Here is a 24045-nt window from a genome sequence, read left to right as displayed (position 1 = left end):
ATTGTTACAATATCCTGATTGCATTGATATTGATTGCACTGATATTGTATATTGATTGCACTGATTTAGAATTGATAATGGTACATGCATCACATTCTCATTTCTCCTTGTATGATTTTCTACTCGGATCAAATAATTAGTGAATCGGAAACAATTGCAAGATGAGGGAAACCGAAAATTCATTTTTTCTTTCTCTTGGAACATTCGTATGCATATGCATGAATAATATGAATAATATCAATCTCTTCACAATAGCATTTTTTCACCTCTTGTTAGTATGTTAATAGGGCTTGGTGTGCTTATTCCACAACAACAAAAGATGTCCTTCGAAGAGTTTCATGTTGAGTATAGAACTGATATTTACTGATCATGTATGCTAACTACATTAATGTAAAATTAGGAATGGAAAACCGTCTGATCGTCGCGGCCACGACGCAGTTGTATACAATTGGTGAGGGAAAGAAAATTTCGAGTTGAAAGATGGCGCCCCCACAATAGAAACGTTGTTGAAGACAACTGCTCTCATCAAGCATTATGAGCATTATGATGGGTTTAGAAGCGATCAGGAGCTGTGCAGATAGGAACCATCGATCGCCCACGAACACACCAACGAAATCATCAAATACGAACACAATCAATCGAGAAGACGAGCAGCCACGCACAGCATATGCACAGCTGGTGTATTTTCTATATTTATCTAAAATAATCAAACTCAGACTATACATGCATCTAATATATGAACGCTCAAAACACCGGCAACGAGAAACTTGACGAAAGCACACAATTAAGACAGTGACAAAGAATCTAATAGAAACTGAGCCATCAAGTTCGGCTTTTAAGTGCTGACGTCTGAATGCGAAATTCAGCCAAAACGTAAGTCACCAGAAACAGAGTTGACAAGAAAAAATAAAAATAATAATAATAAACATCGCAGCCTGAAATATGAAGCACAACTATCCAGAATATTCTGGTCTATTGACAACAAAGCTAGGGTAGGTAATGGGTCATGGGAACAACTCCCTCTGACCATATATATATTTATAAAAAAGACGACATCTTTGGTAACTTTCAGCTCTCGTGCCCAGTAATACCTAAGCCTGCATGAATACAAGCAAACAAGGCAATAATTAGTATTCGAAAACTACTCGCAGATGAGCAGAGGCTCAACGAATGTAAGACTACAGTAGCAGATGAGTCGAAGCAAACCTTGTTAGCAATGTTGTTTGACAGCCAGTCCAATCCCTCATACAGCCCTTCTCCAGATGTGGCACATGTGCTCTGGATGTACCTGAGCGAATCACATGGATCGATTAATATATTGTAGTAATACAAAATGAGGATCCATTAGGATACACATCGTTACTAATAAAGTGAAATATTATCTAAGCTATTACAAAACACTTGAGAGGTAGAAGAAGTGACGAAGTTGAGAAGAAATAATACCAGTGGCGTTGACGAAGGGAATGCAGGCCAAGCTTGTCAGTGATTTCCGCTGCGTTCATAGCATTAGGAAGATCTTGTTTGTTTGCAAAGACGAGCAGCACTGCATCTCTTAACTCATCCTGCCAAAAATAGCAAAGTTCTCTCACTTGCCCGTTTAAAATGACGACCCCTAAATCTTGAAACCTTAACATCAATGCTGACAGATCGAGTATCAAGATTTTAATGGCTCATTAAGTCAAGACGCTTATGGGTCATATAACTTAAAGAGCATTGAGTAATATTATACTGCAATACGCTGTTGCTCAAGCGTTCAATTTTACCATCGACAAGGACTTCGTATACCCATAGAGAGGTAAAAAATGTACACATAGAATATGTTGTGTATTAAAAGCAGTGGAAGCCCAAGAAAAAAAGGGACATAGATACTAATTGTGGCTGCGTTGACAGGGCAATCATTTCACCTGGAAAATGCAGTATTAATGCATAGGATTCAGGTTTGTAGAGATTTCTATTAGATATCTGAATATCTGATATTAATTGTAACAGGACTTTTGAAATAGACAGCATCTCCTGTAACATGCAATAATTTATCCTTGGATTCTGATGGTAAGAAGACAGTGTCTATTTATTTAATTTTATGTCAAGATGCATATATGATATGGTACCAAGTTGTTATGTTCTCTTTTCGAAAACATCTTATGCTTTCACTTCTAAAGCAACTTGCTAGAACACAAGGATGTGCAAGTAAAGAGCAATAATAAGAGGATAATTGGAAGAGTACAAGTCAAGGTAGTAGGCCTGCATCAAAGAACAGGCAGTAAGTTGTACTCTTTGAATTTAGTGTATGAAGAGGCATATTCAGGATGTAGCCCCGTGTGGTATATTCTAATTTTTTGAAATGCAGGAGAAAAAGGGCCCCCCCCCCCAATTAATGGAACCACCCCTAACTTAAATTAGCAAGATAAGACCAGAACACATGAACTTTCTAGCGGAAATATGAAAATAAAAAGGTTTTTTTATGGAACCACCCCTAACTTAGGCTCTGTTTCGCATTACCGCCTTTAATTACTCAAGTTCCAGAAAACTACCCCTAACTACTAATCCGTTATCATAGAACCACCCATGCCCTTTTCCATCCAATTTTCATCAAAAAAGTTATGGTTTGACAGTTTTACCCTTACATAAGTTTAATTTTGTTGAAATTTAGGTCTCAATGTTAAATTTTGTCGGACTTTGGGTGTATCAAAAATAGATTTTGTTGAAAAATAGGGCAACAAACTTAAATTTTGTTGAACTTTGGGGTATCAATGTTAAATATTGTTGATCTTTGGGATAACTTTTGGGCAAAAAAAGAACTTTGGGGTATCAAAGTGAAAAATGAAGTAAGCTTTGGGGAATTTTTGGGCAAAGAAGAACTTTGAGGTCAAAGTTAAAACTGAAAATGATTTGGGTTATAAGTGAAAAATGAAGTCGACTTTGGCATATTTTTGAGCAAAGAATAACTTTGGGGCAACGTTAAATTGGGAAATAATTTGAGTTATTGAATTTTGATGCCCAACTTTCAACAAAACTAAACCTATGTGAGGGTAAAACTGTCAAACCGTAATTCTTTGGATGGAAAATTGGATGGAAAACGGCATGCGTGGTTCTATGATAACGGAATGGTAGTTAGGATGGTTTTCTGAAACTTAGGTAATTAAGGATGGTAACATGAAATAGAACCTAAGTTAGGGGCGGTTCCCTGGAAAAAACCCTAAGGCATACTTCAAATTAATTGCGATGAATACCTAACAAAGAATAGTCATTTTCATTACTTTGAATTCATGAGAAAGGAGGACAACATCCTTTCTCATTTTCATTACTTTGAACAGAAAGTGCTTCTAGAGTATTATGAATGTAAATACTCATTTAGTTTAAGTTCCAATAAATAAGAGAGTAATGCAGTGGAAATGTTGATGGATGAACATAGCTTGTGATGGTTCATGTATATGCAGCAGAGTCCCACAAGTGCAAGTTCACTGATTGCACCAACTAGGAAGAGTGACAAGAGTTTAGTTGAAGGAATGATTAGGATATTGTTCCGCAACAGCTCAAAAAGGGCAGAAAAACAGATATATTGTTGTTGTTTAACAAAGAAGACTTCTCTCAATAGATCTATATGGAGAAAATGTGTTCTTGTACACAAATTTAGGGATAAGGGCTATTGTTTTTTTTTATAAAGAAGAGTAGGATGAGAACTACAGTTTCTATTTTGGTTCTCTAATCAGAAGTCAACCATGGTCCACGGATGGTTGAGTGACAAGAGATTATGAGCTGAACTTTGACAGAGAATGAGCATGTCAACCATGGTCCACGGATGGTTGAGTGACAAGAGATTATGAGCTGAACTTTGACAGAGAATGAGCATGGCAAGGTAAACAGCAGTTTTTTTGTGGGATGCAGAATAAGAGTCTCAGCAGGCACCATGCACCAGAGTTGTGACATAACTTTACCCAGAATGTAAATAAGACTCTGAACTCCAAACGCACACGCACCCATCTTTATGCCGGATTTATAATTTTGAGTAATTTGATTAATCCTCAGACTTGTCCAGTTCGCAGAATCGCAGACTACCACTACAGTTACAGTCTGATTTGGAAACTTACCTCATTAAGCATCCTGTGTAGTTCATCTCTAGCCTCAACAACACGATCTCGGTCATTACTGTCAACCACAAAAATAAGGCCTTGCGTGTTCTGGAAGTAGTGTCTCCACAAGGGACGGATCTGATGCATGAACATATGTACAAATGATTAGTGCAATCTCATTACAACTCTTATAAACAATATATAATCAGTAAATACCTTGTCCTGACCACCAACATCCCACACAGTGAAACTGATGTTCTTGTATTCCACAGTCTCCACATTAAACCCTGAACCAAATAATCGAAATACCAACTTAACCGTAAGAAAGTAATTGAAAGAGAGACAGGAACAAACATATCTACCCAATGCTAGATAGTTTCAAAATTATCATACTGCTTCACTTGCTATGTCAACTATAACAAAGTCCACCAAATCAACAAAACAATTCAAGTTTTCCAGAGAAGTAACAAAGAGACACAGAATAGCAACTAAGGAATCACGAAGAATGTCATTTCATCAACTAGTGGAAAATAAATAAATAAAGTAGACAGTGTACATAATACAACATACCAATAGTAGGAATGGTAGTCACAATCTCTCCCAGTTTCAACTTGTAGAGAATGGTGGTTTTACCCGCAGCATCAAGACCGACCATAAGAATCCTCATCTCTTTCTTGGCAAAAAGCCGGCTGAAGAGCTTGCTGAAAGACAGCCCCATCTTCACGTCTAAATAAAATAAACCAAATTATAGTCATCCAATGTGAGGGGTTATCATAATTCAAAATGTATACTAGTAAATTATCCTATATATTGATATAGATCAACCTTCCAGTGTCCTTTTTTTTCGAGCTATTGATATAGTTTTCACCTATGGCCAAACAGAGTATATACTGAATAAACCCACTTTAGCTACAAGGTCCAATTTTTACTATATGGTAACAACATGAATGTAATCCTACTGAACTATACCATGTGAAATCAAGCAAACAAATGATTACCTTAAAAGTAGGAAACCTACAACTATTGACTGCATTAGAGATGATAATGATGGAAAAGGTAAGAAGCTCAATATCATATAAACACCATATAAAGCATCAAAAATCTGAGACCAAATTGTTAAATATGGAAATATTTGCTCATTTTCAGCAGAATCAAGAACATCTATAAGCAATTTCACATAAAAATCCCAAAAAAAAAAACCATCACGTCTCGAGAAGATCGGATCATAGATCCAGATCCATTTCTAGCAAATACACCAATTTGTGTGTTAGATCCATCAAATCAACAAGTATAATAACAATATTCTTGACCAATTCAACATATAACAACTCAACTCAAAAATGGATCAAATTCGATCAGATCAAGATGAACGCAACATTTTCAACCTCAATTTCACCAATTTCATGCTCAAATCGAAAAAATAAGCCAGAGAAACAATAGATTGAGTAAAAATTACCGGAAAAAACACAGGATCTCAGATTGACGATCCGATTAGAGTCTTTGATGATCAGAAGAAAACTTAAACTAAATTAAACTCGATTAAAATTTTAGGAAAATAGAAACGCTTACGAGAGAGAAGAGAGGAGATTTGAGGCGATGCGATCGAGTAGATCCAAGAGAAGCTGTCCACCACCAGATCCCAGATTATTAATGTTTTGCTAATTAGCACTTAAATACCTTGTAGTTTTCCTATTTTGCACTTGTAAAACTTTATTTATTTTTGCAATATTTACCCTGAACTTTTGAATATGTAAATGTGGAAAATTTTCCAAGAGCATTCCCACATGTCATTTTAAAATATTAACACTTAGCATTTGTTGAACTTATTATTAAACTTATCCCAATTATATTTAAACATGCTCTAATTCTGTTTAAAAATTAGATTGGAATCAGTTTGTTAGTGAATTCGGCAAACATTAACATAAAAATGTCACATGAAAATATTCATAAGGTTAAACTCGTGTGTTTGCACAAAAGATGGCGCTAAAGTGTTAAATCTAAAATCCCATGGTGTACATGTATTGCCAAATAGAAGTAAGGCTATCTATGTGTAAAATAAGGTAAACAATAAGGTCTTATCATAGAACCACGCATGACGTTTTCCATCCAATTTTCCATCCAAAGAATTACGGTTTGACAGTTTTACCCTCACATAGGTTTAGTTTTGTTGAAAGTTGGGCATCAAAATTCAATAACTCAAATTATTTCCCAATTTAACGTTGCCCCAAAGTTATTCTTTGCTCAAAAATATGCCAAAGTCGACTTCATTTTTCACTTATAACCCAAATCATTTTCAGTTTTAACTTTGACCTCAAAGTTCTTCTTTGCCCAAAAATTCCCCAAAGCTTACTTCATTTTTCACTTTGATACCCCAAAGTTCTTTTTTTGCCCAAAAGTTATCCCAAAGATCAACAATATTTAACATTGATACCCCAAAGTTCAACAAAATTTAAGTTTGTTGCCCTATTTTTCAACAAAATCTATTTTTGATACACCCAAAGTCCGACAAAATTTAACATTGAGACCTAAATTTCAACAAAATTAAACTTATGTAAGGGTAAAACTGTCAAACCATAACTTTTTTGATGAAAATTGGATGGAAAAGGGCATGGGTGGTTCTATGATAACGGATTAGTAGTTAGGGGTAGTTTTCTGGAACTTGAGTAATTAAAGGCGGTAATGCGAAACAGAGCCTTAGTTAGGGGTGGTTCCATAAAAAAACCTTTTTATTTTCATATTTCCACTAGAAAGTTCATGTGTTCTGGTCTTATCTTGCTAATTTAAGTTAGGGGTGGTTCCATTAATTGGGGGGGGGGGCCCTTTTTCTCCTGCATTTCAAAAAATTAGAATATACCACACGGGGCTACATCCTGAATATGCCTCTTCATACACTAAATTCAAAGAGTACAACTTACTGCCTGTTCTTTGATGCAGGCCTACTACCTTGACATGTACTCTTCCAATTATCCTCTTATTATTGCTCTTTACTTGCACATCAAATCTGGAAACTATTGGTAGACCGCTGAAATTTATTTTTTAAAATTAATCTATAGTTTTAATAACTGCAAAAAGCACTCTCAAAATTTTAGAGTTGTTTGAAATATCCTGTCATTTAAAAAAATTACTACCAATACATGAAACATAGAAGTTACAACTACCAAATTTAAAAGATTTTTTTAAAAAACTCTCCCAAAGTTTTAAAAACTACAAATCACACCCTCAAGCTTCAAAATAATAAAAAAGGGAGGAATTTTTAAAACTTGTCAAAGAAAAGTATAATTGTTTGGTATTTTTTAACAATAATTCAAACTAAAAATCAGATTTTTAGTACAGAACACTGTCAATCAACCTAAATCAGAAAACATCATCAGAAATTTCTAAGATCGCATCGCAAAATTTGGCGGCAAAATCCAATTAAAGAACATGGTCTGTACCAAAAAATATCATCAGAAATTTCTTATGAAGGTATTTGATATTGAATTTTTAATAACAACTTACACTGTCACAATGAATGTGAACTCTACTCTAAAAGAGATATGAACCCAATACTTATCGAGTCAGTGATGAAAAGAAAGTGAACTTTTTTTTTATGAGATTAATGGGTGTCGTATATGAGGGGATTTCCTCATAAACTATGACGTGGCATTATGTGATTACGAGGCATTCTCTCTCTTACTTTTTAATCTTCACTAAGTATGATTATGAGAAATTTTCTCTCCTATTTTATTCACTTGGTGGAGATTGTACCACATCATTATATATGAGGGAATCCCCTCATATGACATATGATACTCATTAACATCTTTTTTTTATTTAGATTCCTCTTTCATAGAATAAAAAAAATATACTATACGAGTTAGTGATAAAAGTTATCTAGATTTTTCAGATAGCTTAGCACCGTTTGTATTTTATATTCATATTGTAAAAATGCCAAAATCTTGATTTAGAGCGAAAATATGCAAACACAACTGGGGGTATAGAGTTAAAACCTCAAGAGATCAAGGCTTATTGGTACTTAAGACCTTATTGTTTACCTTATTTTACACATAGATAGCCTTACTTCTTTTTGGCAACACATGTACACCATGGCATTTTAGATTTAACACTTTAGCGCCATCTTTTGTGCAAACACACGAGTTTATCCTTATGAATATTTTCATGTGACATTTTTATGTTAATGTTTGCCGAATTCACTAACAAACTGATTCCAATCTAATTTTTAAAACAGAATTAGAGCATGTTTAAATATAATTGGGATAAGTTTAAGAATAAGTTCAACAAATGCTAAGTGTTAATAGTTTTTAAATGACATGTGGGAATGCTCTTGGAAAATTTTCCACATTTACATATTCAAAAGTTCAGGGTAAATATTGCAAAAATAAATAAAGTTTTACAAGTGCAAAATAGGAAAACTACAAGGTATTTAACTGCTAATTAGCCAAACATTAATAATCTGGGATCTGGTGGTGGACAGCTCCTCTTGAATCTACTCGATCGCATCGCCTCAAAATCTCCTCTCTTCTCTCTCGTAAGCGTTTCTATTTTCCTAAAATTTTAATCGAGTTTAATTTAGTTTAAGTTTTCTTCTGATCATCAAAGACTCTAATCGGATCGTCAATCTGAGATCTTGTGTTTTTTCCGGTAATTTTTACTCAATCTATTGTTTCTCTGGCTTATTTTTTTCGATTTGAGCATGAAATTGGTGAAATTGAGGTTGAAAATGTTGCGTTCATCTTGATCTGATCGAATTTGATCCATTTTTGAGTTGAGTTGTTATATGTTGAATTGGTCAAGAATATTGTTATTATACTTGTTGATTTGATGGATCTAACACACAAATTGGTGTATTTGCTAGAAATGGATCTGGATCTATGATCTGATCTTCTCGAGACATGATGGGTTTTTTTTTGGGATTTTTATGTGAAATTGCTTATAGATGTTCTTGATTCTGCTGAAAATGAGCAAATATTTCCATATTTTAACAATTTGGTCTCAGATTTTTGATGCTTTATATGGTGTTTATATGATATTGAGCTTCTTACCTTTTCCATCATTATCATCTCTAATGCAGTCAATAGTTGTAGGCTTCCTACTGTTAAGGTAATTATTTGTTTGCTTGATTTCACATGGTATAGTTCAGTAGGACTACATTCATGTTGTTACCATATAATAAAAATTGGACCTTGTAGCTAAAGTGGGTTTATTCAGTATGTACTCTGTTTGACCATAGGTGAAAACTATATCAATATCTCAAAAAAAAAGGACACTGGAAGGTTGATCTATATCAATATATAGGATAATTTACAAGTATACATTTAGTATTATGATAACCCCTCACATTGGATGACTATAATTTGGTTTATTTTATTTAGACGTGAAGATGGGGCTGTCTTTTAGCAAGCTCTTCAGCCGGCTTTTTGCCAAGAAAGAGATGAGGATTCTTATGGTCGGTCTCGATGCTGCGGGTAAAACCACCATTCTGTACAAGTTGAAGCTGGGAGAGATTGTGACTACCATTCCTACTATTGGTATGTTGTATTACATACACTGTCTACTTTATTTATTTATTTTCCACTAGTTGATGAAATGACATTCTTCGTGATTCCTTAGTTGCTATTTTGTCTCTTTGTTACTTCTCTGGAAAACTTGAATTGTTTTGTTGATTTGGTGGACTTTGTTATAGTTGACATGGCAAGTGAAGCAGTATGATAATTTTGAAACTATCTAGCATTGGGTAGATATGTTTGCTCCTGTTGTTGGATTTAAATCTAATTAAATCTATTTGTGGGCACATATGATTAATCTGTGTGTATTGCTATTCTTTAGGATAATCCACTAAAGTGATCAATTAATTTGGGTTAATGAGTATTTAAATAAATCATGGGATTATATGTGCAGATACCAGGTTGTAATTGTAATTTGATGAGGGGTCAAATTACAAATGTACAACACCTATATATATGGGGTTATGGTCCCTAATCTAGGGTTAGCCACTCTCATTCTCTTATCCCCATCTAAAAAGATCCATATATGGGGTTATGGTCCCTAATCTAGGGTTAGCCACTCTCATTCTCTTATCCCCATCTAAAAAGATCCATAAGGGAGTAACCCTAAGATTAGAAGATCATCAAAACCCTAACTCAGATTTAAGTTATGGATTCAGGTATAAGCTTCAGCTCTTAATGTTTATTCTCTATGATTTAATCACGTTTATGTCCAACAAGTGGTATCAGAGTCACCCGTGATTAATTCTTAGGGGTTTAAGTTTCTAAAAATTGGGTTTTTTGATCTTAAATCTCTGTTTTTTAGAACTGTTCACGGATGAACAGTAAAAGATTTGATTTTGTTGGCTTTTTCTTTCGGATTTTGGGATCTATAGCACTCATGAACTGTAAAGTTCAATTCTTTTTTGGTTTGATTCCATTTTTAAGCTTGGATCTGAATGATTGAATCGAAAGAAAAATGGGTTTTTTGTTTTGATTCGTCGCCTTTCTCCAACTGCTCGCCGGAGATGTATCGACGGCGGCGGTTTTCAGATTGAAACCCTAAATGGGGTTCGCCAGCAGTAGCCCAAGTGGCGGCGACGGTTCAGTTCCAAACCCTAATGGGTGAAAGAAAAAAATTAGGGCAAGAGGAGGTTACCTTGATTTTGGGTGAGCTTCGTGCTCGATTTCAGGTGAGTTTCGTGCTCAATTCAGGCAAGCTTTGGCTTGAAATTTTCAGCGAACCTCAGTTTGCCTCTGACGAGCTTCGTGCTCGAATCTAATGAACCTTGTGTTCGTTTTCTGACGAGCCTCGTGCTCGACTCCAGTTGAACCTCGTGTTCGAATTCAGTGAACCTCGGGTTCAACTCAAGAGAACTCGAACCTCGTTGTAGGCAAGCTTGATGTTCGGACCTCAGGCAAACCTCGGGTTCGAAATCGAGCCTCGGATCTACTCGAGTTTCGTCTGCTCATCTGGGAACTTCAGGCGAGCTCTTCAAGGGTCGAGCGTCAGCTGAGCTTCGGCTTGGGTGCTTGACCTTCGTCGGCTCAATTGGGGAAGTTCACTCGAGCCTTGTGCTCATTTTCAAGAGAGCTTCCGCTCTGTATCGAGCCTCGTGTTCACCGTGGTCGAGCTTCAGCCTCCCCTCTGACGAGCTTCGGTTCGTGTTCGGTGCAGGGGAGAGTCAGCAAAGCTTCGGCCTTTTTTAAGACGAACCTGGATTTTTTGTGGTTGTGTTGGTTTGTTGGCTAAAAGGAAAACGAAGGCAACTCCTTTTGGGGTTTCCGGTTCTTTGGTTGGACTAGGGCACAAGCCCACTTAAGTCTCTTTAAGTTTTTTGGGCCTGGACTTGAATTTATCTAATTGAGTCCATTTGGCTATGGGCCTTCAATTAATTTTGGTTTAATTGAATATTTCAATTAAAACTTGTGTGCCCTTGTTTATGTATGGGCCCAATTTTAGTATGCTTAATTTAACTAATTAAGCAATGAGGCCCTATTTAAGCTATTTAAATTAAATTAATTTAATTTAAATTTAATTTGGTAGTTAATCAATTATTTAATTCAAATATTATGACACTAAGGTATTAAGGTTGTCTCTCACTCCAATTGATTAATTGAAACAAGAAGTTGACAAAGTAACCTCTTGTGTAGATTGTTCATGAGGAATGTGAGATGTTTGTGTGTATGCTTTCGTGTAAATATTTAATCGGCCCAAAGGAAGGTTAATATTTATTTAGACCGTATACGCATCTGCGATGATAAACATGCAACAATTATAAGGTTTACATGTGAATAATGAATCGATCCAAAGATAGTTTCATTATTTGACATGAGTTATTGTTAATGGTTGATCATTGTAACAAGGTATCACTTACAAGTTAATATTACTGTCCAAAGATTTGATATTAATGTTGTGCCAGATATCTTGAGATGAGATTTGTCATTATTTAAATTTTATTGATTACTAATTATAGTTAATAATGTGAGTATCTTTTGTTTATTTCAGCTAATGCATCTGCTGTAATAATTTTTGCTAACATCAACTCAATTCCCATGCTCAATGGGACAAATTTTAAGGTTTGGAAAGATAACATATTAATTGTTCTTGGCTGCATGGATCTAGACCTTGTATTAAGAACTAAACAACCCCAATCTCTCAATGCGGATAGCACTCCTGATGCAAAGAAGGAGTATGAGAAGTGGGAGCGTTCAAATCGCATGAGTCTTATGATCATTAAGCACGACGTTCCGGAAGCCTTCAGGGGTATAGAATCTGAAGGGATTACTAAAGCTAAAGATTTTCTTGCTGAAATTGAGAAGCATTTTGCGAAAATCAATAAGGTAGAAACAAACACGTTTTTAGCTCGCTTGATTTCGATGAAGTATAAGGGCAAAGAAAATATCAGGGAGTACATTATGGAAATGTCTCATATTGTTTCAAACCTTAAGGCACTTAAACTCGATCTTTGTGATGAGTTAGTAGTGTATCTAGTTTTATTGTCTTTTTCTGCACAGTTCAGTCAGTTTAAGGTCAGTTATAACTACCAAAAGGAGAAATAAACTCTAAATGAGCTTATTTCATATTGTGTGCAAGAAGAAGATAGGTTAAAACAAGATAAGACAGAAAGTACTCATTTGGCTTATGCCTCTAAGGATAAGGACAATAAAAGAAAGAATGGTAATGAAGCTGCTAAGGGTCCAGTTCAGAAGAAACAACATAAGAATAATCAGGGTTGTTTCTTCGGTAACAAGCCTGGACACGTAAAGAAGGCTTGTACCAAATATCACGCCTGGCGTGCTAATAAAGGTACGTTCCTTACTTTGGTCCGTTCTGAGGTTAATTTAGCTTCAGTATCTAGAAACACTTGGTGGTTAGACTCTGGTGTTACTACTCATATAAGTGTTTCTATACAGGGCTGTCTGAGCTATCGAAAACCAAGTGATGTTGAAAGACACATCTTTGTGGGCGACGGTCAATCGGTAGATGTGGAAGCAATTGGGTATTTTAGGTTGCTACTAGGAACTGGTTCATATTTGGATTTAAAAGAGACTTTTGTAGTACCGTCTTTTAGACGAAATTTGATTTTAGTTTCTGTATTGGACAAATCAGGTTATTCTTGTTCATTTGGAAACAATCAATTCAGTTTATCTTTTAATTCAAATATTGTGGTAACTGGTTACTTGAGTATTTATAATAACCTATATTTGCTCGATATAATTGTTTCTTATAATGAATCCTTACACGTGGAATCACGTGCTACTAAGTGTAAATTAAATTTGGCGACAATATGACATAAGCGTTTGGGTCATATCTGAAAAGGTAGAGTTGACCGTCTTGTGTCTAATGGCATTTTGGATTCCCTTGATTTTTCGGACTTTGACGTATGTGTTGAATGTATCAAGGAAAAACAGATCAAAGTTAAGAGATTAGGTGCCAAAAGATCTTCAGACGTATTAGAATTGATACATACAGATATTTGTGGGCCATTCCCTACGGCATCTTGGAATGGTCAATAATATTTTATATCATTCATAGACGATTACTCACGTTATGAGTACCTATATCTCATTCATGAGAAATCTGAGTCTCTGGACATGTTCAAAGCCTATAAAACTGAAGTTGAGAATCAACTCAACAAAAGAATTAAAACCGTTAGATCTGATCGTGGTGGTGAGTACTACGGCAGATATGATGGTTCAGGTGAACAACGTCCAGGACCATTTGCTAGATACTTAGAGGAATGCGGTATCGTCCCACAATACACAATGTCGGGTTCACCTAGCATGAATGGTGTAGCTGAAAGACGAAACAAGATTCTTAAGGATATGGTAAGAAGTATGATTACTCATTCTTCTTTACCAGAATTACTCTGGGGAGAAGCATTAAAGACAACAGCTTACATTCTGAACAGAGTGCCAAGTAAAGCAGTTGCTAAAATACCTTATGAGCTCTGGACTGGTCGAAAGCCCAGTTTAAAGTACTTGCATATTTGGGGATGTCCAGCTGAGGCAAGGCCTTATATGCCAAAAAAAAAAAAGATTCCAAAACAGTTAGCAGCTACTTTATTGGGTACTCTGAACGCTCTAGGGGCTATAAGTTCTATGGTCCCACACTAAGGAATATTTTTGAGACGGGAACAGCAACATTCTTTGAGGATGTTGAGTTTGGGGGAAGAAATAAGGCCAGAGACATTGTTTTTGAGAAGGAATTGGCTTCAGATCCAATCCATACAGTTACTTTTGACAATATTCAGGTTTCTATACCTGTTGCTCAAAAAGTAAATCCGGAACCTCAAGATGACAATGTTGAACAACTCCCTATTCCAGAAGAACAAACTCAACAACATCAAGAACTAGTATCATTAAGGAGATCCACGAGAGAAAGGAGAAATGCTATTTCGGATAATTATATTGTATTTCTCCAAGAACATGAGGAAAGTAATGGAATGTTGGAAGATGATCCAATCAACTTCCTTCAGGCCATGAAAAGTTCTAACTCTCAACTGTGGATTGATGCTATGAATGAAGAGTACAAGTCTATGCAAGACAATAAGGTTTGGGAACTTGTCTCATTGTCAGAAAGTGTAAAACCAATTGGTTGTAAATGGATATTTAAAACCAAGCAGGATGCAAACTGTAATGTGGAGAGGTATAAGGCACGTCTTGTAGCTAAAGGCTTTTCTCAAAAGGAAAGCATTGATTATACAGAGACTTTCTCTCCGGTTTTATCGAAAGACTCTTTCAGAATAATCATGACACTTGTTGCTCATTATGATCTAGAGTTACATCAGATGGATGTTAAGACTGTATTTATCAATGTCGACATTGATGAGATGATTTATATGGTACAACCAGAAAATTTTGTGTTAAGAGACCCAAAGAATATGGTTTGTAAATTAAGGAAATCCATCTATGGACTCAAGCAAGCTCCTCGTCAATGGTATTACAAGTTTTAACAAATAATTGTCTCGTTCGGTTTTGAGATGAATATTATTGATGACTGTGTATATCACAAGTTCAGTGGGAGTAAGTTTATTTTTCTGGTTCTGTATGTTGATGACATATTGCTTGTCACTAATGATATAGGCATGTTGCACGAAACCAAGAGATTTCTATCAAAGAATTTTGAGATGAAAGATCTTGGGGATGCCTCTTTTATATTAGGAATCCAAATACATCGAGATCGCTCTCGGGGTATTCTTGGATTATCACAAAAGAGCTATATCGATAAGGTACTTAAAATGTTTGGCATGCAAGACTGCAGACCAGGAGACACCCATGTGGCTAAAGGAGACAAGTTTAGTCTCAATCAGTGTCCTAAAGATAATCTTGAAATTCAGGAAATACAGAAGATTCCTTATGCTTCGGCTGTAGGAAGTCTAATGTATGCTTAGGTATGTACGCGTCCGGATATTGCGTATATTGTTGGATCATTGGATAGCAGTCAAAAGGGTTATGAGGTATCTTCAGAAAACAAAAGATTATATGCTCACATACAAAAAATCAGAACGGGTGAAGGTCATTGGGTACTCTGATTTTGATTTTGCTGGATGCCAAGATAGCAGGAAGTCTACATCAGGCTACATTTATATGTTAGCAGGAGGAGCTATATCATGGAAAAGTGTCAAACAAACACTTGTAGCTTCCTCCACTATGACAGCAGAATTTGTAGCTTGCTATGAGGCATCCAATCAGGGAATATGGCTACGAAATTTTGTCACTGGACTGCGCATTTTGGAAAATGTGGAAAGACCACTAAGGTTATATTGTGATAATAAATCTGCAGTAATGTATTCCAATAACAACAGGAGCTTAACTAAGTCAAAACATATTGACATTAAGTTCTTGGTTGTGAAAGAAAGGGTACAGAGTGGACAGATATCCATAGAGCACATTGGGACAAACTCCATGATAGCAGATCCTCTTACTAAGGGATTGCCCCCCAAGGTCTTTCATGAGCACACCGCTCATATGGGTGTGGTGATATTAGAGGATATCATGATTTAGTGGTAGTTTGTAATTTTTGGTGCTTTGTGTTTGGTTGAATTGTCTGATCAGAATAAAGTATTTAGTTAAGACACTCTGTTACATTATGTTTGGTTTTGACCTCACTAAATAAAGTATTTAGTTAAGACACTCTGTTACATTATGTTTGGTTTTGACCTCACTAAAGTAGGACCAGTTGAAAATAGACATGTACTGATCACATTGCATGTAATTTTCATGTTGCACATCTATGATTGATCTATGTCGTTTGATTGTATTGGTATATGTGACCATTGATGGGTCGAGTCACGATAAATGTGACGAAGGCCGCTTTGATCCTATATTGATATAGTCAAAGTCAATGGACGGGATTGTTCAGAAATACCTTTTCAGTGATAGCAATTTTGAGATCATAAGTTTATACACAATTTAAGGAATCATATGGTGCCCAAGTAGGAGATTGTTGGATTTAAATCTAATTAAATCTATTTGTGAGCATATATGATTAATCTGTTGTATTGCTATTTTTCAGGATAACCCACTAAAGTGATCAATTAATTTGGGTTAATGAGTATTTAAATAAATTATGAGGTTATATGTGCAGATACCAGGTTGTAATTGTAATTTGATGAGGGGCCAAATTACAAATGTACAACACCTATATATATGGGGTTATGGTTCCTAATCTAGGGTTAGCCACTCTCATTCTCTTATCCCCATCTAAAGAGATCCATAAGGGAGTAACCCTAAGATTAGAAGATCATCAAAACCCTAACTCAGATTTAAGTTATGGATTCAGGTATAAGCTTCCGCTCTTAATGTTTATTCTCTATGATTTAATCACGTTTATGTCCAACACCTGTCTCTCTTTCAATTACTTTCTTACGGTTAAGTTGGTATTTCGATTATTTGGTTCAGGGTTTAATGTGGAGACTGTGGAATACAAGAACATCAGTTTCACTGTGTGGGATGTTGGTGGTCAGGACAAGGTATTTACTGATTATATATTGTTTATAAGAGTTGTAATGAGATTTGCACTAATCATTTGTACATATGTTCATGCATCAGATCCGTCCCTTGTGGAGACACTACTTCCAGAACACGCAAGGCCTTATTTTTGTGGTTGACAGTAATGACCGAGATCGTGTTGTTGAGGCTAGAGATGAACTACACAGGATGCTTAATGAGGTAAGTTTCCAAATCAGACTGTAACTGTAGTGGTAGTCTGCGATTCTGCGAACTGGACAAGTCTGAGGATTAATCAAATTACTCAAAATTATAAATCCGGCATAAAGATGGGTGCGTGTGCGTTTGGAGTTCAGAGTCTTATTTACATTCTGGGTAAAGTTATGTCACAACTCTGGTGCATGGTGCCTGCTGAGACACTTATTCTGCATCCCACAAAAAAACTGCTGTTTACCTTGTCATGCTCATTCTCTGTCAAAGTTCAGCTCATAATCTCTTGTCACTCAACCATCCGTGGACCATGGTTGACTTCTGATTAGAGAACCAAAATAGAAACTGTAGTTCTCATCCTACTCTTCTTTATCAAAAACAATAGCCCTTATCCTCCCTAAATTTGTGTACAAGAACACATTTTCTCCATATAGATCTATTGAGAGAAGTCTTCATTGTTAAACAACAACAATTTATCTGTTTTTCTGCCCTTGTTGAGCTGCTGCGGAACAATATCCTAATCATTCCTTCAACTAAACTCTTGTCACTCTTCCTAGTTGATGCAATCAGTAAACTTGCACTTGTGGGACTCTGCTGCATATACCTGAACCATCACAAGCTATGTTCATCCATCAACATTTCCACTGAATTACTCTCTTATTTATTGGAACTTAAACTAAATGAGTATTTACATTCATAATACTCTAGAAGCACTTTCTGTTCAAAGTAATGAAAATGAGAAAGGATGTTGTCCTCCTTTCTCATGAATTCAAAGTAATGAAAATGACTATTCTTTGTTAGGTATTCGTTGCAATTAATTCGAAGTATGCCTTAGGGTTTTTTTCAGGGAACCGCCCCTAACTTAATCTTAGGTTCTATTTCATGTTACCATCCTTAATTACCCAAGTTTCAGAAAACCATCCCAACTACCATTCCGTTATCATAGAACCATCCATGCCCTTTTCCATCCAATTTTCCATCCAAAGAATTATGGTTTGACAGTTTTACCCTTACATAGGTTTAGTTTTGTTGAAAGTTGGGCATCTGGACCATGGTTGACTTCTGATTAGAGAACCAAAATAGAAACTGTAGTTCTCATCCTACTCTTCTTTATCAAAAACAATAGCCCTTATCCCTAAATTTGTGTACAAGAACACATTTTCTCCATATAGATCTATTGAGAGAAGTCTTCATTGTTAAACAACAACAATTTATCTGTTTTTCTGCCCTTGTTGAGCTGCTGCGGAACAATATCCTAATCATTCCTTCAACTAAACTCTTGTCACTCTTCCTAGTTGATGCAATCAGTAAACTTGCACTTGTGGGACTCTGCTGCATATACCTGAACCATCACAAGCTATGTTCATCCATCAACATTTCCACTGAATTACTCTCTTATTTATTGGAACTTAAACTAAATGAGTATTTACATTCATAATACTCTAGAAGCACTTTCTGTTCAACTATTGATCTTATCTGGGATGTTGTCCTCCTTTCTCGTGAATTCAAAGTAATGAAAATGACTATTCTTTGTTAGGTATTCGTTGCAATTAATTCGAAGTATGCCTTAGGGTTTTTTTCAGGGAACCGCCCCTAACTTAATCTTAGGTTCTATTTCATGTTACCATCCTTAATTACCCAAGTTTCAGAAAACCATCCCAACTACCATTCCGTTATCATAGAACCATCCATGCCCTTTTCCATCCAATTTTCCATCCAAAGAATTATGGTTTGACAGTTTTACCCTTACATAGGTTTAGTTTTGTTGAAAGTTGGGCATCAAAATTCAATAACTCAAATTATTTCCCAATTATTTCCCAATTTAACTTTGAGACCCAAATTTCAACAAAATTAAACTTATGTAAGGGTAAAACTGTTAAACCATAACTTTTTGGATGAAAATTGGATGGAAAAGGGCATGGGTGGTTCTATGATAACGGATTAGTGGTTGGGGGTGGTTTTCTGGAATTTGAGTAATTAAAGGCGGTAATGCGAAACAGAGCCTAAGTTAGGGGTGGTTCCATAAAAAAACCTTTTTATTTTCATATTTCCGCTAGAAAGTTCATGTGTTCTGGTCTTATCTTGCTAATTTAAGTTAGGGGTGGTTCCATTAATTGGGGGGGGGGGGACCCCTTTTTCTCCTGCATTTCAAAAAATTAGAATATACCACACGGGGCTACATCCTGAATATGCCTCTTCATACACTAAATTCAAAGAGTACAACTTACTGCCTGTTCTTTGATGCAGGCCTACTACCTTGACTTGTACTCTTCCAATTATCCTCTTATTATTGCTCTTTACTTGCACATCCTTGTGTTCTAGCAAGTTGCTTTAGAAGTGAAAGCATAAGATGTTTTCGAAAAGAGAACATAACAACTTGGTACCATATCATATATGCATCTTGACATAAAATTAAATAAATAGACACTGTCTTCTTACCATCAGAATCCAAGGATAAATTATTGCATGTTACAGGAGATGCTGTCTATTTCAAAAGTCCTGTTACAATTAATATCAGATATTCAGATATCTAATAGAAATCTCTACAAACCTGAATCCTATGCATTAATACTGCATTTTCCAGGTGAAATGATTGCCCTGTCAACGCAGCCACAATTAGTATCTATGTCCCTTTTTTTCTTGGGCTTCCACTGCTTTTAATACACAACATATTCTATGTGTACATTTTTTACCTCTCTATGGGTATACGAAGTCCTTGTCGATGGTAAAATTGAACGCTTGAGCAACAGCGTATTGCAGTATAATATTACTCAATGCTCTTTAAGTTATATGACCCATAAGCGTCTTGACTTAATGAGCCATTAAAATCTTGATACTCGATCTGTCAGCATTGATGTTAAGGTTTCAAGATTTAGGGGTCGTCATTTTAAACGGGCAAGTGAGAGAACTTTGCTATTTTTGGCAGGATGAGTTAAGAGATGCAGTGCTGCTCGTCTTTGCAAACAAACAAGATCTTCCTAATGCTATGAACGCAGCGGAAATCACTGACAAGCTTGGCCTGCATTCCCTTCGTCAACGCCACTGGTATTATTTCTTCTCAACTTCGTCACTTCTTCTACCTCTCAAGTGTTTTGTAATAGCTTAGATAATATTTCACTTTATTAGTAACGATGTGTATCCTAATGGATCCTCATTTTGTATTACTACAATATATTAATCGATCCATGTGATTCGCTCAGGTACATCCAGAGCACATGTGCCACATCTGGAGAAGGGCTGTATGAGGGATTGGACTGGCTGTCAAACAACATTGCTAACAAGGTTTGCTTCGACTCATCTGCTACTGTAGTCTTACATTCGTTGAGCCTCTGCTCATCTGCGAGTAGTTTTCGAATACTAATTATTGCCTTGTTTGCTTGTATTCATGCAGGCTTAGGTATTACTGGGCACGAGAGCTGAAAGTTACCAAAGATGTCGTCTTTTTTATAAATATATATATGGTCAGAGGGAGTTGTTCCCATGACCCATTACCTACCCTAGCTTTGTTGTCAATAGACCAGAATATTCTGGATAGTTGTGCTTCATATTTCAGGCTGCGATGTTTATTATTATTATTTTTATTTTTTCTTGTCAACTCTGTTTCTGGTGACTTACGTTTTGGCTGAATTTCGCATTCAGACGTCAGCACTTAAAAGCCGAACTTGATGGCTCAGTTTCTATTAGATTCTTTGTCACTGTCTTAATTGTGTGCTTTCGTCAAGTTTCTCGTTGCCGGTGTTTTGAGCGTTCATATATTAGATGCATGTATAGTCTGAGTTTGATTATTTTAGATAAATATAGAAAATACACCAGCTGTGCATATGCTGTGCGTGGCTGCTCGTCTTCTCGATTGATTGTGTTCGTATTTGATGATTTCGTTGGTGTGTTCGTGGGCGATCGATGGTTCCTATCTGCACAGCTCCTGATCGCTTCTAAACCCATCATAATGCTCATAATGCTTGATGAGAGCAGTTGTCTTCAACAACGTTTCTATTGTGGGGGCGCCATCTTTCAACTCGAAATTTTCTTTCCCTCACCAATTGTATACAACTGCGTCGTGGCCGCGACGATCAGACGGTTTTCCATTCCTAATTTTACATTAATGTAGTTAGCATACATGATCAGTAAATATCAGTTCTATACTCAACATGAAACTCTTCGAAGGACATCTTTTGTTGTTGTGGAATAAGCACACCAAGCCCTATTAACATACTAACAAGAGGTGAAAAAATGCTATTGTGAAGAGATTGATATTATTCATATTATTCATGCATATGCATACGAATGTTCCAAGAGAAAGAAAAAATGAATTTTCGGTTTCCCTCATCTTGCAATTGTTTCCGATTCACTAATTATTTGATCCGAGTAGAAAATCATACAAGGAGAAATGAGAATGTGATGCATGTACCATTATCAATTCTAAATCAGTGCAATCAATATACAATATCAGTGCAATCAATATCAATGCAATCAGGATATTGTAACAATGTAACCGTCAATAACCTACCAGCACAATCGAAACACAGTATTAATATCGTCAAAATACGCCATCAATGTACTCGCTTACCCGCCGCCCGCGCCCCCCTCCCCACCCTTAAAAAAAAAAGGGAAAAAAAACTCTCTTCTGCCAAGACGCACAAGGCCCATATACAGAGGGGCTCGCGCACCAAATTCAAATAGCACCGCTCGCTTCCCTCTCAAACCAATCCCGCACGAGCGCATGCACGGCACAAAAATGCTCGCTCAGCGCTCCCTCCGATCCCACCCTCACGAGCCCCCTCTCCTGCCTCCGCCGCCTCTCTCCTGCATTCGTCACCAAACCGAGGCCCAAACTCGCGGCGTACGCAGCTCGTCTCCGCCTCTCTATTCCTCCTCACCTCCTCCCCGCCTCCTCCCTCTCGCTCCCTTGCTTCCCTCCGCTCCCTCGCCCCCACCGCTTCTCGCCCCTCCCTCCTCGACTCCCTCCTCGCCGCGCCCCGCTTCTCTCCGACGGCCATGACGCCCACCCCGCGCCCTCGCCTTCTTCCGCCTCGCCTCCTCCACCTCCGGTCCTCCCGCTCCTACCACCTTCGCTCTTGCGACCCCTCCTGCTAACATCCTCGCCCGCTCCCGCCGCTTCCCCGACTGCTTCCGCCTCCTACGCCACATGAAGCAGGCCGACCCCTCCCTCATCTCCCCCCGCACCCTCCAAATCGTCCTCGCCCGCGTCGCCAAGGTCTGCTCGCTGCCGCAGACCGTGTCCGACTTCCGAAAATTCAGGAACCTCGCCGACCCCTTCGACACGTCCTGCTTCAACGCCCTCCTCCGGGCGCTCTGTCAGGAGAAGGGCATGGGTGACGCGCGGAGCGCGTACCATTCCCTGAAGCGCGAGTTCAAGCCGAACATAGCGACGTTTAACATACTGCTCTCCGGGTGGAAGGGCGTCGAGGACGCCGAAGGGTTTTTCGGGGAGATGCTGGAGCTGAGGGTGAAGCCGGATTTAGTCACGTACAACTGCCTGATAGACGTGTACTGTAAGAACAGGGAGATAGAGAAAGCGCGCGGGGTGTTCGACAGAATGCGCGGGGAGGAGATTTGGCCCGATTTGATTAGCTACACCAGTTTAATCGGCGGGCTCGGGCTTATCGGGCAACCCGACAAAGCTAGGGACGTTTTAAGCGAGATGAGGGAGGTGGGGTGCTTGCCTGACGTCGCGGCGTACAACGCCGCGATCCGGAATTATTGCATCGCTAAGAGGTTGCGCGACGCGTTCAAGCTGATGGAGGAAATGGGTTTGAGAGGACTGAGTCCCAACGCGACGAGCTATAATTTGTTTTTCAGGGTTTATTACTGGGCGAACGACTTCAGAAGTGCGTGGTGGTTGTATAAGAGGATGATGGCCGATGGGTGTTTGCCTAATGTGCAGTCGTGCATGTTTATAGTGAGGTTGGCGAGGAGGAACGAGAGGGTTGATATGGGTTTGGAGCTTTGGGGAGATATGGTGGAGAAAGGGTTTGGGGCGCTTAGGTTGGTATCGGATGTTTTGTTCGACTTGTTGTGTGATTTGGGGAAGTTGGACGAGGCCGAGAAGTGTTTTATGGAGATGGTCGACAAAGGGCAGAAGCCGAGCAATGTTTCGTTCAAGAGGATTAGGGTTTTGATGGAGCTCGCGAACAGACACGAGTCGATTAAGAATTTATCGGCAAAAATGGCAGAATTTGGGAATTCAGTAGAGATTGAGGAGGATAGAGATAGTGAGACGGACAGAGAGTGAAGATTGCTATAAATGCGAAATTTGTAGCTCTCACTATCGCAGTGAATGCATTTGTAGAGCCATGGCAAATTGTCACGAAGCCATGCAAGTTTTTTGGATGAGATGGATCTGTACCTTGTTGTGTTCATCCTGGATATTGAAGATCAAGTCCATGACGATATCCTATTCCTGTCAAGAACTTGGAATGATTATCGAGGTTTGAGATATCGGTACCGCTGTAGTTATTTGGAAGTCTCCTATTTTGCGGTTCTTATCTCCTCATAAATCCAAGAAATCCAAAATGGCCAGCCTGGTGCACGAAGCTCCCGCCGTGTATGGTGTTCCGTTTTGAAAAATTATTAGGTGCTCATTGAGTATCAAGCTGGCATACACCACAACAATGCAAGTAGGTCATGCGGCACAAATGTCACGCAAATGTGAAGGTGATGAAATTAAATAAATTATTTTGTAATATGAGACCTACTCCTGTACACAGAATTTCTCATTGAGCACCAAAGAATTTCTCATTCTAGAGGGATCACACCACTTTTTGTCTACTGTACACAGCCCGTAAACTTTCAAAATTTTCGTTTGG

General features: G+C 37.6%; 3 protein-coding genes across 3 annotated transcripts; 2 read left to right on the top strand and 1 right to left on the bottom strand.

Annotated features, from left to right (window-relative positions):
* LOC109819435 (ADP-ribosylation factor 1-like) lies at nt 785-5713 on the bottom strand. Its single transcript, XM_020385162.1, has 7 exons — nt 5640-5713; nt 4641-4796; nt 4287-4357; nt 4089-4208; nt 1444-1562; nt 1207-1288; nt 785-1097 (listed from the first exon to the last, which is right to left on the bottom strand). The coding sequence occupies exons 2-7, from the start codon at nt 4786-4788 to the stop codon at nt 1092-1094; spliced, it is 546 nt and encodes a 181-aa protein (XP_020240751.1). The 5' UTR covers nt 4789-4796; nt 5640-5713; the 3' UTR covers nt 785-1091.
* LOC109851357 (ADP-ribosylation factor 1-like) lies at nt 8530-20813 on the top strand. The gene is made up of 7 exons (XM_020421440.1): nt 8530-8598; nt 9443-9598; nt 16961-17031; nt 17111-17230; nt 20145-20263; nt 20419-20500; nt 20610-20813. Exons 2-7 carry the CDS (start codon nt 9451-9453, stop codon nt 20613-20615), a joined length of 546 nt encoding a protein of 181 aa, XP_020277029.1. The 5' UTR covers nt 8530-8598; nt 9443-9450; the 3' UTR covers nt 20616-20813.
* On the top strand, nt 22287-24036 carry LOC109821853 (putative pentatricopeptide repeat-containing protein At1g02420; the record flags this gene model as incomplete). The annotated part of the gene is made up of 1 exon (XM_020388007.1): nt 22287-24036. A coding segment is annotated over one exon (1185 nt), but the record flags the coding sequence as incomplete, so codon positions are not given.

This window comes from Asparagus officinalis, chromosome 8 (genome assembly GCF_001876935.1).
Source record: "Asparagus officinalis chromosome 8, Aspof.V1, whole genome shotgun sequence".
NCBI lineage: Eukaryota > Viridiplantae > Streptophyta > Magnoliopsida > Asparagales > Asparagaceae > Asparagus > Asparagus officinalis.
The sequence above is the reverse complement of the archived record's forward strand: the minus strand, read 5'-3'. Positions and strand labels throughout refer to the sequence as shown.